The sequence below is a fragment of the Coffea arabica genome, chromosome 2c, assembly GCF_036785885.1.
Source record: "Coffea arabica cultivar ET-39 chromosome 2c, Coffea Arabica ET-39 HiFi, whole genome shotgun sequence".
Taxonomy (NCBI): Eukaryota; Viridiplantae; Streptophyta; class Magnoliopsida; order Gentianales; family Rubiaceae; genus Coffea; species Coffea arabica.
In genome coordinates, this window is record NC_092312.1 from 15,496,829 (window position 1) to 15,513,138 (window position 16,310).

Consider the following 16,310-nt stretch of genomic DNA (forward strand, 5'->3'; position numbering starts at 1 on the left):
TTATTTTCCAACGATGAAAATTTACACTACTTGCACATTGCTCTGAATTTTGAATGCTCAACAACACCGACAATGACACGACTGTTTCTTAGTGACACAGACGGTACAGATTTTGATACTTTCTCACCAGTTCTCCTTGTTACTATAGGATACACCCAAAAAAAAAAAAAAAGTACTCAACATGCATGGAATAGAAAGCCTTATATTTTTGGACTATAAATTCTGGAACATTAGGAATGAGATTTGGTAGGAGGAGTTGGAGATTTGTGCCCGGACTTGGGTAAGTTGAAATACCTCCTCGGAACAGTGGGAATAGGGGGAAGTGCGGGTATTGGGGGAGCTCTTGGAATTGGAGAAAATGAATTGCTGGGCGTAGCCGATGATGGGGAAGGCCGTACATAAGATAAGGGTGATGGTGCCTGCTCATGCGATGGATTTGGTTGAGGAAGTGATGCTGGAGAAATAAAAATGGGAGGGTTAGCTGGATCATTTGGTTTTTCAACTGGTAGAGGCGGTGGAGATGATTTCTTAAATTTTGGAGCTGGTGGAGGATACGGTTTGTGAATGATAGGCATTGGTGAATCTGAAGATGGAGGCAGGGGCTTCTGATATGTTGGAGCCAGTGGAGGATATGGTTTCTGAATGACAGGCTCTGGTGAGTTTGCAGATGGCGGAAGGGGCATCTGATACGTTGGAGCTGGTGTAGGAAGTGGGATTCCAGCAAGAGGAGCAAGTGCTGGAAATGGATAATGAATGTCTGGAACAAGAGGAGGAATTATTGGTGGGAAAATTTGAATAGGATGGGTAAGCAGTTTCCTTGACACTGAAACTGGTGGTCGAGCCAAGTTTTGTTTCTGCTGGGGTGTTGGTTGGAGAGGCTTAATATATTCTGTGAAAGTTGGTGGCAATCTTTCAATATTTCCATTTTTTGATTGTCTCGGAGAAGAAGATTCTACTGGGTTGCCCTCGTCGGACATCCTTGAAATCGCTGCAATGCATGAATTGGAAGAAAATTTAAGCCTCGGTGTCGTGGCTGAGGTTTGGTTTGGGTAATCTATAGACTTGAGCATCACGGCCAAGATCCTCTTGGCCAATTGTACCGGACATGGCGCGCCTGATGAACTGTGGAGCTTCAGATAGCATTCCTTTTCCCTCATATCAGCTTCAAGAAAATTAACTTCGAAATTCCCTTTGGCATCAAAATCTCCTTTTCCCAGAGTCCTAAAGTTCCCATCAGGAGACTTGCATTCAATTGCCAGGCGTTCCCCTGCACAACAGAAGCCTCAAGCATCAATTTTGACACCAAGTTAGGTCTCGCCATCCGCAAACCTGAGCTAGATTCAATCTCTTGAAGGAAACAAACGTACAGTAAATCAGAAGAATGAGTGCATAAACTCAATGCTAATAGTGAGAGAAGATTAAAGATTAGAGAGCTTGTTCAACATCAAGTACCGCCATAGGATTCACGGTTTGTCAGTGTCAACTTATAAGAGCACGAACGCTCATTGCAATCAAATGCATGCATATGGAAGATCAATTTGCATATAGATGACATGCAGAAGAGCTTGTTGCACTTTGACAGACACGGTGCTCGTGCCGGAATGGACGCAAGACAATATAGATTTCATTAAGTCGTGCCAAGCAACGTAAAAAAAATAATAATAGTGAACTGCACCTGAAGAAGTTGGATGCCAGGTTTTTACTACATCAGAGGTGCATCGTGCACGCTCGGTGGATCCAACTATTTTGACTTGGACATGCTTGCCATGGCACAGGCTCGAAGCCAAAAGTAGGGTCAGATAGAAGCCTAACCAGCCTTCTCGACGGAACTGGGGAATCCCCATTGGGGCGGTATGTTGCAGGATGTTAGAAGCACTGAGCAGAGATGAAACGGAGCAACGCAATAGGCATCCGGTCTGGCTCAAAGTTGAGCTCTCTTCTTAGGCTAGAGATTAATTTTCGGAATCTACAGGACCACTTATATGACGAATTCGTGATCTCCGAGGGCTATTCTTCAATGCTGCACTATGGTAGTAATGCCACCGGCAAAGCTGATAGAAACACGGAACAAGCATTCAAATGAACAGCGCATCTCTGTACTCAAAACCGTACCTACCAACCAGCCATCCTGAATATCTATCAATTTTCCAACAAGAATTAAGTGCACATTCGTTTAGGTGGAGCACATGATAGTTGAATTTCGCATTCTCAACTAGACTAAGTAACATGCGAGTTTAGCAAGACCATGGAGAGTTTCAAAATAAGTTTGCACTGATCAGGAATTATGCTCATTGACACCCGTCAAAACTTCATTACATTCATAATCAGCTCTCGTTTATTAATAGCTAGCTTTGATTATTGTATTTCAGTTCCCAACTGCTAGTAATTCGTTTCTTCGACAGAGATGAACTGATTAAGTGTGTAGGGGAACCAATGATTTGTGCAGTGCCTCACGTCAGATGACTTCAAGAACAGACAGTTGTTTTTGGTACTACAGAATAACGTGGCCATTCAGGGAGCAGAACTCGGAAACCGCAAGATGGCTTCAAAGCCCTTTTCTGTTTTTTCTTTACCAGAACTTTGCCAGTTTATTACTACATCCATGCATGCGTACGTGAAAGTACAGAAAATTGGCCCCACATGAAACGATGAGAAGCACCTAAACTTCGCATTCAAATACCCAAGAAAAATACTCCTACATGATCCCAATTTGCTCCTCTTGTTGTCCTTTCCATGTCATCAGTTCGCCCCATGACTATTTACTACTGTGGTACAATCAACCCAAGAAAAACTCAATTGAATATGACCTCTCAGTATTTTAGATACACATATTGCACGAAAATAACAGACTTGTACTTGTCATCAATGAAAGTAATAAGTTGAGGGGTAACGTGTGACCCCTTGTGTAGATAAAGATCGAAAAAGTCAAATCTAGCCTCAAGGAAAACAACTGAATTTTGGCCAGCAATACACCCTTAATGTTTTTCTTCAATCTTCCCAAATTGACAAATTATTGATTCATTTACTGAAAGGCATACTTTTAACTTCCTTACAACATTTCTACCTGTCACATGACAGAGTCAAATTCAATCTATGATTAATGAGTTGACTGTATCATTTGGGAAAATTGAAAGTTTAGAGTGCGAGCGGTCTAAACCCTGTTTGGTAATCCAATTCAACACTTAAAGTTAATGAGTTCAAATTTTAACATATTTAGACAATTTAATAACCAAAATTGAACATTTGAATTAATTAAGTGACATTGAATTTCTAGGTAAAACTTGCTCTCAAAATTAAGTGATAAGTTATTCACTTATCACTGAATGTGATATGCACTCAGATATATTAGATTTAATACTTAACAATTCAATAACTTAATGGATTTAGATTTCAGATTTCAGACTTCAGTTTTATCAAATGCACCCTAAATAGACAATGAGAGGCGGGGTAAAAAAGATTAAAGTAATCTTTAAAGGGTTATATTGTAAATATCATTTTTAGTCATGATTAATTGCCTCGGGTTTAGAACAAATTGTGCATTAACTTGTTAAACTTCAGTGACAAATGCACTTTTTAATCAATGCATGCCATGCCGCATTCGCTTGTAGTATTACGTACACATGTTGTTTTCCCCTTTCTGAATGTTTAAGAAATAATTTCCGTCATTTTCTGGTCGCTGATTATGATTGAGGATTGATCACGCAAAACACCTGCTTGTCAAGTGATCACTGTGAAATTGCGAAGATTTGAAGTTGATGTCCATGAATGCGACTTTAGTACCACAATTCTTTTCTTCTCATAATGAATCTAAAAGAAACTTTGTTTTGAAGATATATAAAAGAAACTTTTTAGAAGAAAGTGTAAACCTTAACGTTAATGAAAATGCCATTGTTCAAAAAAAAAATAATATTTTTACAGAATTAATTGTTGTCACAGCGTTTGCCTAATTGACCTAACAGTCAAATACTACCAACCAGCTAAGTTTTTTTTCCCCCTAAATAGTGCTATTTAACCATTGTTCTGCTTCATATAATAGTCTCAGTAAATATCCAGCCAAGAAATTTGAAGTTTAACTACAGAAATTTACTTCGGTAATTATCATTTCACTCCTAATTGGACCAAAATGGCAGAAAAATAGGCAAAACTAGATGGCCAAAACTCGAAAGTTCAAGATGCAATAGGCAACAAGGTGAACATTCAGAGTGGGAATCACAACCAGACGTCTAATACACACACACACACACACACACACACACACACATATATATATATATATATATTTGTTTTTGAGATATTAATGTTACAGAGTTTGAGAGATAATTACACATGTTGCATGGTGGAATCAAGCAAAGAAGGATTAGATCAACGAGATAGCTAACAAATTCTGCCTGAAAACCTCTGGTGAAGATTTCTGCTTGTGTTTTGATGTTAATCAAGTAGTTTACTTCGTATAGTTCATTGGTGAATTCAAACAAGGGAGTACGTAATTGTAATTCTCTCATGTTTGTAGAACAAGATACTAATAACTAAAACCATGTAAAGTAAGTAAAGTATATCGTTCTCCCATGACGTTCGCGTACTGATTTACCAATCTGTACAGTGTTCTTCATTAATAACGCGGTATATTTGTCTGGCAAAGCCGGTTTACTCACTTCCACCTTCCACCATGTATGATTCTTTATCAATACTCTCCAGAAATAGAATAGATATTGAACATCAATCAAGCACAATTTGATCTGTTCAATCAGTCCGGACGCGCGGTATCAATGCATGGAAGAAAGCAATGAATGATACTGCGAGGGAGCAATAGGTAAACTTTCATTGATGGTGAACTGTAAACACAAGAACAAATGGAGGACATTATTTCTGGGTATTTATGCAGTGCACTCGAAAATTTACAAGCTTTACAAATCACCAACGTCCGACTGATAACTTGACAATCTCACACACAGGTCAACTTCATGCAACTAAAATTAATACAATATTCGACTTTCTCTCTATTTGTCTCTTCTTTTTTCTTGCCCCTTTTTTCTCCAAAGTACATTCTTTTTCTTCACGTATCTGTTTTGGTTTAAGGATTTTATTATTGTAGAACCGGAAATTTCCCAAAACATCCTATATAGAATATTCAGGGGCAAATATATAGAAATCCTAAGGAGTAGACAAATGAGGTGACAGAGGAGGCAAAAGTCCAACTATAGGGTGAGGGGGGAAGACCTTCGGAGGGAACTTTGGAAGAGGAGGAAGCTTAGGAACTGGTGGAAAGGGTTTCTTGAAGGGGAATGGTGGTTTTGGGAAAAATGGGAAAGGTGGAAGTGGCTTCTGGTACACGGGAGGCTTGTAGATTGGCACCGCCGGTGGGAGTGGCTTCTGGTACACCGGAGGCTTGTAGATTGGCACCGGCGGTGGAAGTGGCTTCTGGTACACGGGAGGCTTGTAGATTGGCACCGGCGGTGGGAGTGGCTTCTGGTACACGGGAGGCTTGTAGATTGGCACCGGAGGCTTGTAGATTGGCACCGGCGGTGGGAGTGGCTTCTGGTACACCGGAGGCTTGTAGATTGGCACCGGAGGCTTGTAGATTGGCACCGGCGGTGGGAGTGGCTTCTGGTACACGGGAGGCTTGTAGATTGGCACCGGAGGCTTGTAGATTGGCACCGGCGGTGGGAGTGGCTTCTGGTACACCGGAGGCTTGTAGATTGGCACCGGCGGTGGGAGTGGCTTCTGGTACACAGGAGGCTTGTAGATTGGCACTGGCGGTGGGAGTGGCTTCTGGTACACAGGAGGCTTATAGATTGGCACGGGCGGTGGACATGGCTTTTTGACTACTGGAGGCTTGTAGATTGGCACTGGCGGTGGAAGTGGCTTCTTGTACACCGGAGGCTTGTAGATTGGCACGGGGGGTGGAAGAGGTTTTATGATTGGAGGAGGCTTGATTATGGGAACAGGCGGAGGAAGTGGTTTTTTGTAGATTGGGATTGGTGGTGGAAGTGGGTTCTTGTAAATAGGGATTGGTGGGAGTGGTTTCTTGTAGATTGGGGGGAAAGGCAACTTAGGCAAAGGAGGGTGTGTAAACCAGGGATGGCCCGTGGGCAAAGGTGGATTCTTGAAGAATGGCCACAAGAAAGCTGAAGCACACAGTGCTGAGGTGAACTTGACACTTTCAGCTGGACCAAAAGTCAGTTTTCCATCAGTATCTGGCTTGGCTACAATTTTGTTGGCTTCAAGGCCATTGTGCGCTGGGCATGGGGTTGCTGATGCACTATGGAGTTGTGCAAAGCACTCCTCATCTAGTTTCCCATCTTTCAGAATTTCTCTGGGAACGGATACCCTGAACTTCCCTTCTGAATCAAGCTCTCCAGAACCCCTTCTTGTCACCTCTCCATTTTTGAGCTTGCAATCAACAGTCACACGTAGCCCTGCAAAAGGCAAAATCAAGAATATTCAAGGACTCTTTATAAAGACGATAGACTACACTGCATGCATTTTGGCCATCAGTAGCAGATACTTTTGGTTATTTTTGTCAATTAGCCTGAATCCATGCCATGCCTCTCTCAACTGCAAAATCTTTACTGCTGCGGCCCCATTTAAGTAAAGTTAAAATGAGCCAACATCATCAGATCAAGGATTAATGCATGGGACAAGCATGAGATGTAGACAGAGATCTACCACACAAGTAATTAAGTACATGTACAGGTTCCAGTAAGTACAGCCGAAAGAATGGCCTGCCATTTTTAGTAAATTTGGGAATATATTGAAAGCGGTCATGCTGTGCAATTTGAGCTGTTTCACATGAGCAAGCTAGGATAAAACTAGTACGTTGTCAGATACCCCTTACAAAAAGGTACCCAGGATAGGACAAACCTGAGAAGGCCTGGCTAGTCTTGATCTTAAAGTCCTTGCAATCTGCGCATTCTCCAGCCCCAACAACCTGGACCGTTTTGTCATCAGCACGGCAAAAGCTGACAACAAAGAAGATGCTAACCAATAAGAACAGGAGATGGGAAACACCCCTCATTGAGTTTGCGGTTCCCTTCTCTCTTGTGAAACTAGTTTTGAGTGATTTGAGTCAGAAAAGCGTTGTCATATATATAATGATGATGATCGCCAGGGGGAAGGGTCCGCCGACACCAAAACTTAAAGGGCATCACATGAGGTTAGGTCCCAGTGAGCTTGACTTATGCCCCGGGAAAACATTTCTCAAGCATAAGTGATCAATGGCCATTATCTTCATTCAATGTCCTTTCAACTGCACAACCCGACTTTGTCCATCTGTAAACCTACTTACCAGCGCCATAATTAAATATCACTCGCTATTCTAAAATCCCATGTTGAATTCGTGAAAGATTTATATTGGGCTTTCTTTAGTTCCAAGAGTTATTTTTGGCAGCAAAGCATGGGCTCTAGCCAGTAAAGAAGTACCTGGACTTCTTGCTTAGAGAATTACACACACACAAACAGAAAAACAAAAAGAGAAGGGCGCCATGTGCTAGACATTAAGTGACTAACTCCAAAATCTCAAAATCCATGTGAATAAACAAGCTTTTTACCCTAATAAATGAATTTCCTCAACAGTCTCTCGGCCTTGCTGCAATTCGATTGGCCAGTATTCAACCGTACAAGAATTGCTTTCTTTCCATTGCATAATGCACGAGAGACTGTTAAACATGTCAGATTATGAGAAACTATATGTTGTTATTGTTTCGCCATGTCAGACTGTGGGATACGGAATTTTGATTACATACAGTAATGGGTTAGAGCAAGGAGTAGTTAAGCTCTAGTTCGTACCCAATAATCGAGTTGCTACTGGAAAAAACTTGAATGCAGCAGCTGGATGGCAATAATGTTCACACTGCCCATGGCTCTTGACTAGAAACTTGGCCTAATTGATCGGCCACTCTAACCAACCAAAGCATGCTTCCCACCTATGTTTCAAGGGCACATGCACAGCCCCTTTCGGCCAGGAAGACAAGTAGGTGGCTGAATTGTAAAGACTAGCTCAAAAAGACAGATTTAAACATGAAAATGATGTTCTAGCTAATTAACAGGCGCTTTACTCGATTCCTCCTGTGTAACATTCCACGAATTCAAATGAGAGCCCTAAAGTTCCCTTCCGATTCTTAGTATTGAGAGCTGCAATTAACCATCCTATATAGTGTTCCGTAGGGAAGTTAAAAGCCTCAAAGGTCATTCCTAAATGGGAGTGAAAACAAGAAATGGAAGTTCTTGCTAAAAAAGAAGAAGGAAGAAAGGTTGGGATGCAGTGTTTGATAATGCCCGTCCGACACAAGAAAGATAATGTCCCCTGTAGAAAGATAATTACCATAGAAGCCGCACACAAGGCTATCAAAAAACTGAATAATGTAACGTGGTAAAGTAGCATATCATGTACCATGAAATAGCTCTCCATAGTTAATTAATCAATCACTGCTGATCAATTCAGTCGTAGAATTTGAGCGTAAACTAGGTTCAAAAGATTGGTGAAATGAGATACTCCCTCCGTCCCACCTTCTTGATAGTCCTGTTTTCCTTTTTCGTCTGTCCCAAATTGTAGTCCACTTTCCAATTGAAGAATGTAGTTATATTTTAACTTTCATAAAATACCCTTATTTAATGTAAGTTGTTATTACTATAAACCTACCTACCCCATTTAATGAGAGTTAATTCTCTTTTTACCATCAATTCAAGTTCCCATAAAATTGTACTCTATTTAATGTGAGAGTATTTTAAAAAAATAGCAATCTAAATTTATTTTTCTAATAAAATTAACTACTTTTTCTTAAACTGTGTGAAAAAAGAGACCGAACTATTAAGGTGGGACGGAGGGAGTACATGTAAAGAACATAAAACAAAAGAAAGAAAAACTGGTAAACGAAAAGGACTTGCATGAAGTAGAGAAGAAATCAGGTTAGAATGGGTTTTGGTTGCTTTCTGGTACGCCAGTTTAAATCACCTCATCTAAGTTAAGCGACACTTAACCAGAAGATTCGGTCCATTTAATGTAAATGAATCAACAATCTGACTGTTTTGCTGACCAGAAGTGGGCCCAATGAAGAAAAGAAAGCTCAAACCGAGCGAATTAGTAGTACTTAAAATATATATATATATTGGGAGTGCAGCTTAAGACGGTCAATTTATTATTGCGTTTTCTGTTTCTTTAGTGTGTATGAAATGAACCCGCATCTTGACTTGATTTTGGTGTTCCTTTAACCAGCCCCTCAATAGTGACAGATAATAGTCTCTGCGGCATTAATGTCCGGGGCAAATATCTGCGATATGTGCTTTGGATTTGTTAAAGTCCTCATAATGCAGGAAGCTCTGTAGCCACTAATGTAGTGAGTGCATACTGCTAATTTATTCATTCATCTTCATATGCATATCAGTGGAAGCGGCAAGCCAATCGTACGTAACCTGTAATTGTAGAATCAAATATTAACAACACTACAAGGGATTAATACATACCAATTATATACTTCAGCAAAGTTGCAATTAATAACTCACAAATTGTGGTTATTAAAAACTAATACCAATTATGCACAAGTTTAAAGAAAAGACGAGGTACCCACACAGAGTGTGCCTTTTCCAACACTGAAAGTTGCAGTCTTATTCTCTATCGAAGTTTGTAAATGACTTCGAATTCAATTTTAGGGTTAGTTGACATCCAAGAATCCTTCTTTCTTTTCAAGAGAAGAAGAAAAGACAACAGACGCTATCGGTTACAACTGGAAAAATCATCAGCCGCTGTCATTTTTACGACCTGCTTTACTGCAGTTGCCCTCTGGGACAGAAATATAAATCCCTTGACAGTGGACATTATCACTTTCTCCATGTCCTTTTCTCCAAGCGCATCAGAATCCAGTGCTGGAATGTCGGTTTCAGAATTTACAGTTTCCAGTGTTCACCCTAAAATTTTGAGATAATTTAACGTAAGACAGTTTCTTCTATTCTATCGAGCAAATCAGTCCCAACAGTGACACTTCTCAGATTACTTGAGCTAATACTCAGTTTTATTAACATATGCCATCATGCTTATTTTCTGTCGGGTACTTTCAAAAATCACATCCGTCCAAAACCATCGCCCTCCGATTCTTGTCAATGCCAACAAACAACTCTTTAATTACTATAATAAGTGGGCAGACAACACAGATTTTTCAGCCCAGGAGCAACACTGTTCACAATCTTCAATATCATAGTCATACCGCTGTCACGGAACCCACCCACAAAACACACAAAGGGAGCGGTCCTCCTCTTCTCAAAAAATTAAAAAAAAGGAAATAAAATCATGCAGCCATTCGACCATAGATATGCTCAATTTGTGGACTCGTCTGGCCTGCTTGGGGCGTTTGATCGGCCCAGCAGACAAGACGCCACCAATAAGGACACAGTTGTAATGGGAAAATTCGCTCTGGCAGACTGGTCCCAACTCCCAACTTGTAGTACCATCCATGAAACAGCAAGATGAACATGAACATACCTTTTTAAGGAAAAATCCGTGTTTCACAAAATTGTTTTTGTTTTTTTACCTGATCAATTCTCAACTAATTTGGCATTAAGAAAGGCTCAGCTTTCAAAATCTCTTAATTTAACAAAATGAGTTTTCTTCCTCCTCCTACAACAGTGAGGCAATAAGTCGTTCTCAAGTTTAATTCCAAAAGAACATTCCACCTTCTGGGGCTCCTTCACTATCAAAGATGCCTAAGCTGTGTTACAAGAACTATGGCCTTGTCAAAACTCTCCTGAAGGGCAAGTGACCTCAGCAAGGTTTATCTACTTCTTCTTCTTTAATTTGCTGGATTGAGACTGACTATAAGCAGTTCCCTGTGAGAAAAAGCGTGGGCAATTTAATGAAGATATTTCATAAATTACTCCTCGAAAAGGTATCTAGAAGGTAAAAAAATATTCCTCAGTTAAAAACTTTGGATGGCCACAGTGCACAAACTACAAACCTCCAGCCACTCATCCATAGAGGCATCAGTTGTACCAGTTCCAACCTCCACCTTTGGCGCCCTCTTGCTTTTCTGATAAAGAGAAATAAATAGGGGAGTGAAAACAAGTAAAGGGAAAGGAGGGCAGGCAAATGCAGATAACACTTAACGACCTATGATCAATTGAAATTAACCCTTTCAGAAAAGTCTAACAGATGAGCTATTGTCTTATTAACTTCTACTTTTCCTGTCATATGGAACAATTGGAAGGGGATAAAACATTAAATGCAAAGTAATCACAACTCTTCTTATGACATTGTCATATGCTCTTCCCTCTCTTGGTTAGACAATAAGAAATTTGACTATAGGTTTTCCTGACACATTCTGTAGATTGCAGCTATGTGATGCTAGTTTCACGTGCTATACCAGACAAGAAGCGTGCTATACCAGACAAGAAGCAGGTCAATGTCTATAGAAATGTCAATGAATCAGACAATGCATTAGATATCCTTTTTTTTCTCTCGAAAACAAAACAATGCTCTACTTCCTAGTAATGGGAACAAATATTACTTTTAGATCCCAAGAAAGAAGAGAATACAGGAAAGTATCAATAAATGAAGTTGACTAGAACCATTCCTTCTCAATCTAAAGAGTTACTAATATTAGGCATCTGATTATTGAGATGCATTCAATAACAAGAAGCCCCAATCCAAGGCAGTAACTTAAAACATTAATCATCTCCCCAAGATATCCAGTGCAAACACAGCCACTAACAGATTTTATAAGAAATGCCAAGATACTTTCTGTTCAGCTTCTAAGAATTATCTTACATTTTAAATCATCCAGATTACCACAACCTTTGGCTACTGTTGTATCTGAAAGGAAAAAGGTCAACTCACCTTTGACCAATGTTGTATCTGATTCCGTATCCAAAATACTGCAAAGCCAACAAAAGCAATTGCAAGAGAAACTAAGAAAACAGATTCCACGCTCAGAGGACCACCAGCCTCAGTTACTTCAATAGTACCATTGTAGAAGGTACTTTGATAGGGATGTTGATCTATTTCATAGACAATTGTGCCCACAAGATCAAATGCTCCAGCCTGCAAAATAGAAAAGTATAATAAGTAAAGCAGCCTTTGCAATGAATTTTATCGATTTAAGTAGTAAAGTAAATGGAAGATGTTATGAAAACAAATCAAGAAAACTATATTAGCTGCAAGTAATTAACCTAACCTGCAAAAATTTGCTGACAGCGAATATGTATGGGAATGTGGCTTGAGCAGCAGGAGGGACAGAGGCATTGGTAAAAGCCTAGAGAGACAACAAAATTATGTTGTTACATCCTCAGTCAGAAAACTTGGTAACTAACATGTGAAGTCCAAGAAACAGTTGAAATTCTAATTCCAAAAGATTTAAGGACTTTGAAAGATAAAGTAGCATTTACTCATCTAGAGCACTGAGAGCTCATAAATATTATAAACACAAAGTTCTGCAGTCAAACCTAATTCAGAGTAAAATCCTTAATCATTGCAACAGCAATCACCTCAATTTTCAAGGTTATGAGGGAAACAAACACATTAAAAGTATTGTTATGGCAGGTATTTTCAAATTCAATGCACACCAAGCTGTGCTTCATCTCACATCAATAGCCGGCAAATGAATTGTTAAAAAGTTAAAAAAGCAACTACTACGCCTCTTGAAAAATTACAAAACTTGGCCCCCTAATAATGAGATCCACCCTTCCATGATTGCAGACTCCAAGAAAATAATTATATTGATACAAGACTTTAAGGCATGACAAGGCACAAGAAACCATAAATTATCAAAAAACACCATATATGATATTCATATCACTACAAGAAAGCAGGATTCATGATTGAGCCCTCTAGATTGCACACAAAACTTGTGACAGAATTTACTTGAATATAACACAAATTGCAAATATTTTGAGATAATGAACTAGATTGCACACAAAGCTTGTGACAAGATTACTTTAAGATTCCACAAACTGTGAAGAAACAACAGTACCATTTGTTCTCCCCTGCAGTGACTCCTAAAATCATCTCTAAGACAGAATCACAACGTGATAGCAATTTCCATAGAAACAACGGGTAACATTGTTATGTTAACTCATACAACTCTGAGCTCCGTGCTTTAATCCATAACATAGCCAACACATGTCTCTATATGTGCAAAACAACCTAACCCAGGTCACAGTGTAAAAAAATTTTGCCTCCTACAAATGTTATAGTCCCAACACAAAAAGCTGGATAAGCTCGATAATTGTTTTCCAGTCCTCTTTGTATCACAAAGCACAACTAGATTTTCATCAAGTAGTCTAGTCAATTTGAACAAACCACACAGTAAGAATTCAAACCGCAGAGCTTTACAAAGTGACAGCAAACTCAGTGTGGTAGAAGGCTGTTAATTTTATTTATCAATACAGATAGCAATTATCCAGTCAGGGAATCAACTGAATCAAGCAGCAAGCATACACCACTTACCTGACTAGAGATATTCTGAATCAGATACTTATGATCATATGGAAGATGAACACTAGCATGGATTGCAATGATATTCAGACTTGATTCTCCTGTTTCAATCATTATTATCAGAGAAAGACCCACAGAATAACAACAGATACATATAACTAAAGAACTGTACTACAAGAGACATATAAGAACTTAGATGATCCAAAAAAAACCATTTCAATCAAAAGAGGTTGCAAAACTGAAACACAATAACAAAATCATCCACCAAGCTTGATACTTTTAAAAGAAACGGTGTACTACCAAATAGCAAGCTTACCATCATTCTTAACACCAACTAAAAGTTCACCTTCTTCACCAGCAGTAACCACTGAAAAGGGGCAAACAGCATATCAAAGTTCCATTTTGGAGGAAAGAGAATGCACATTGTAATACAACAAAGAGGTGAGATTACATGCACTCATAATTACAAATCAAAAAGGAGTTGTTACTTACATTTAGAAGGATTTTTCGGGAAAACACAGATAGTCTCCACCCCAGGAGCTGGACCAAAACTCCCACCACCAATATCTTGGACATCATCACCGACGATACCAAGATCACTCACTTCCTCAGAACCTTCAACTATTTCAGCATCTGCATCCGGTTCACCCCTAACAACTATCAAGTGAAAAAACAGCTAATGAACCTCAGTCGCAACTTGTTACAGATACAAATTCAATGAAAACTCACTTAAATTGTATGCATGGTAATTCCCTATATCATTGCTAGCAAAATAAGTACAGAGAATCCATAGCAATAAGCTTGGCAGAGCTAAGCAGAAGCAGAATCAAATAAATCAATTTTCCCGGAAATTCTCTCCAGGGACCAGGCAGAGTTATTAACGAAACAGTCGAGCAGCATCCTCATCAGTAATAGAAAAGTTTCTGCCTATTTGAAATTGACAATTGCCCCTTTCAACTGTACACCACAGTAAAGGAGCAACAGATTTCGTATCAATTAAACGGAATAACTACAACGATCGCCACTTGAATGAAATATAGCCTCTGCCTAAAAGACTACATAGCATATTGTTTAAAAAGAGAGAAGCAATTCATTCAGGCAGCGTTTAACCTCAAATCAACACAGGCGTTGACCGAGCAACATATGAAAGAGACCTAAATCACATGCATGACAAGGGAAACTTATGCAGTAGTAACTATCATTCTATACATGAACGAATTGCGTGGTAGAATTTGAATCCGAATTCGGATCGAATGTGAGTTGGACGGATGAAAAGCCCAGATAATGTATAGCAATTAAAAAATCCAAGCATCGAACTCATTATTCCGCATGCAGAGGTATCGATACAAGTCAAATTAAGCATTAGAAAATTGAACTTTCCGAGCTACACTTGTCAAGTACAAATCATTCGTACATATAATCGAAAATGAATCCAGATCTACGATCGTAAGCAAACCTTGGAGGAAAGAGGAGGAAAATACGAGCAGCGCGAGGACGAAGAAAACCCTAATCGACATTCTCGCCTCGGTAAATGAAGAGGGGAGAGAGAGAGAGAGAGCACAAAGGGTACAGATAGACTTCCAGAAAAATGCACGAAGGGGGGGAATGACTGGGTTTCGGTTCGGGTTGGGGTCTGGGCTCTGTTTTTGGGTGAAAACTGGAGCGGAGATGAGGAATTGGGGAGTTTTGGGAAACTGGGAGCTCTCTCTAACTCGAGGCCGGAGACAGAAAACCAACAACCAAAAGACGTCAATGCTGAGGCAACTTTGCCCCCTTTCCCTTGCACCTTTTTTATGCCCTCTTTTTTTTTTTCTCTTTTTTCTTTTTTCTCTCTCTAATCGCTTATTAGTTTTTTTTATCACTCTCCATTTAATGATTGATGTTATTGCAGGAGTTTTAGTTATTGTGTTTGGATCCCTAGAGAGTTTGGGAGAGTGGAGTTGAAGTAGGCTTGGAATTTGGGAACCAGGCTTTGTCTAATATTATATATATATATAATGTTTAGATTCAGGAATTAGAGTTGCTATTCTCAAATTCTATTCTATTTAATTTTGTTTTTAAATTAGCACCATTATTCTTGATAATTTTTATAATTACTATTAAGTTGCTAATTTATTTGGATTGCTTCTTTCTCCTTTTTTACCATCTTATTTTAGAAAAAAAAATTATCAATTCCATGAGAGGATTATTAGCACATTTTTAGTCCTTACTTGTGGGATTGAAGTTCAACACGTGGGTTTGTTTGGATAGAGGATTATTTGTCAAAATTTATTTGCTTACATCATCGTTACAATTTCCAACACATCTTTTTATCTTTTTAATTATCTTTTTATTTCACATACATCACATCATAAAAATTAATATAGTAAAAATATCTCAAATAATTTTATCTCCAGCTTCGAAACAAAAACGTGGTGTGTTTGTGATATTTCATTGCCAGCAAACCTTTTGATATCATTTCAAGCTGGGTCTTGTATTTCTTTAGCTATCCACCTATGAAATTCATTATATACAAAAAAAAAAAAAAGGAAGGAAAATAACATTATATTATTATATACTAGCGGTAGTCCACTAGATTGGGAGATGAGATTTGAGTAGAGAAAAAAATAAAAAGGAAGAGAAAGTAATAAGTCTTCCCAATTGATTTTGGAGGATGCGCCGGGGGTAAAAAAATTTCCATCCAAAATTGAACAGAAAAGGAAGGAAATTTATAGTAAAAAAGTTTTCCATCCAAAATTGAACATAAAAAAGTTTTTTTTTTTTTTAAAACTATCCAATCTATCCTTAAAAAAGCTATTGAATAAAAATTTATTAACTAATATATTCAAGATTATTTCATTTATTTATTTCATAAACTCTCAAACGTTAAAACCCCTTTTCTTATCCATCACTT

At 38.8% G+C, this 16,310-nt stretch overlaps 3 protein-coding genes across 3 annotated transcripts; all 3 read right to left on the reverse strand.

Annotated features, from left to right (window-relative positions):
* Window positions 1–1,974, reverse strand: LOC113731171 (uncharacterized). The gene is made up of 2 exons (XM_027256272.2): window positions 1,676–1,974; window positions 1–1,267 (listed from the first exon to the last, which is right to left on the reverse strand). Exons 1-2 carry the CDS (start codon window positions 1,842–1,844, stop codon window positions 231–233), a joined length of 1,206 nt encoding a protein of 401 aa, XP_027112073.1. The 5' UTR covers window positions 1,845–1,974; the 3' UTR covers window positions 1–230.
* A 2,826-nt stretch (window positions 1,975–4,800) lies between these two features.
* On the reverse strand, window positions 4,801–7,064 carry LOC113731172 (uncharacterized). The gene is made up of 2 exons (XM_027256273.2): window positions 6,862–7,064; window positions 4,801–6,416 (listed from the first exon to the last, which is right to left on the reverse strand). Exons 1-2 carry the CDS (start codon window positions 7,013–7,015, stop codon window positions 5,152–5,154), a joined length of 1,419 nt encoding a protein of 472 aa, XP_027112074.2. The 5' UTR covers window positions 7,016–7,064; the 3' UTR covers window positions 4,801–5,151.
* Window positions 7,065–10,456: 3,392 nt separating this feature from the next.
* On the reverse strand, window positions 10,457–15,197 carry LOC140035065 (translocon-associated protein subunit alpha-like). Its single transcript, XM_072074544.1, has 8 exons — window positions 14,874–15,197; window positions 13,910–14,074; window positions 13,734–13,784; window positions 13,430–13,518; window positions 12,159–12,236; window positions 11,822–12,025; window positions 10,944–11,015; window positions 10,457–10,815 (listed from the first exon to the last, which is right to left on the reverse strand). The coding sequence occupies exons 1-8, from the start codon at window positions 14,932–14,934 to the stop codon at window positions 10,765–10,767; spliced, it is 771 nt and encodes a 256-aa protein (XP_071930645.1). The 5' UTR covers window positions 14,935–15,197; the 3' UTR covers window positions 10,457–10,764.
* Between the last annotated feature and the right edge of the window lie 1,113 nt (window positions 15,198–16,310).

What these genes read in the sequence shown, in the direction of transcription:
- LOC113731172 (XM_027256273.2), bottom strand. Translation starts at nt 7,015, where the DNA reads ATGAGGGGTGTTTCCCATCTCCTGTTCTTATTGGTTAGCATCTTCTTT. An exon ending in GACTAGCCAGGCCTTCTCAG is followed by an intron (nt 6,417 to 6,861) that starts GTTTGTCCTATC and finishes TGCCTTTTGCAG; the next exon opens with GGCTACGTGTGACTGTTGAT.
- LOC113731171 (XM_027256272.2), bottom strand. Translation starts at nt 1,844, where the DNA reads ATGGGGATTCCCCAGTTCCGTCGAGAAGGCTGGTTAGGCTTCTATCTG. An exon ending in CTGGCATCCAACTTCTTCAG is followed by an intron (nt 1,268 to 1,675) that starts GTGCAGTTCACT and finishes TCTGTTGTGCAG; the next exon opens with GGGAACGCCTGGCAATTGAA.
- LOC140035065 (XM_072074544.1), bottom strand. Translation starts at nt 14,934, where the DNA reads ATGTCGATTAGGGTTTTCTTCGTCCTCGCGCTGCTCGTATTTTCCTCC. An exon ending in TTCCTCCTCTTTCCTCCAAG is followed by an intron (nt 14,075 to 14,873) that starts GTTTGCTTACGA and finishes TTCACTTGATAG; the next exon opens with TTGTTAGGGGTGAACCGGAT. An exon ending in CTGTCAGCAAATTTTTGCAG is followed by an intron (nt 12,026 to 12,158) that starts GTTAGGTTAATT and finishes TCTATTTTGCAG; the next exon opens with GCTGGAGCATTTGATCTTGT.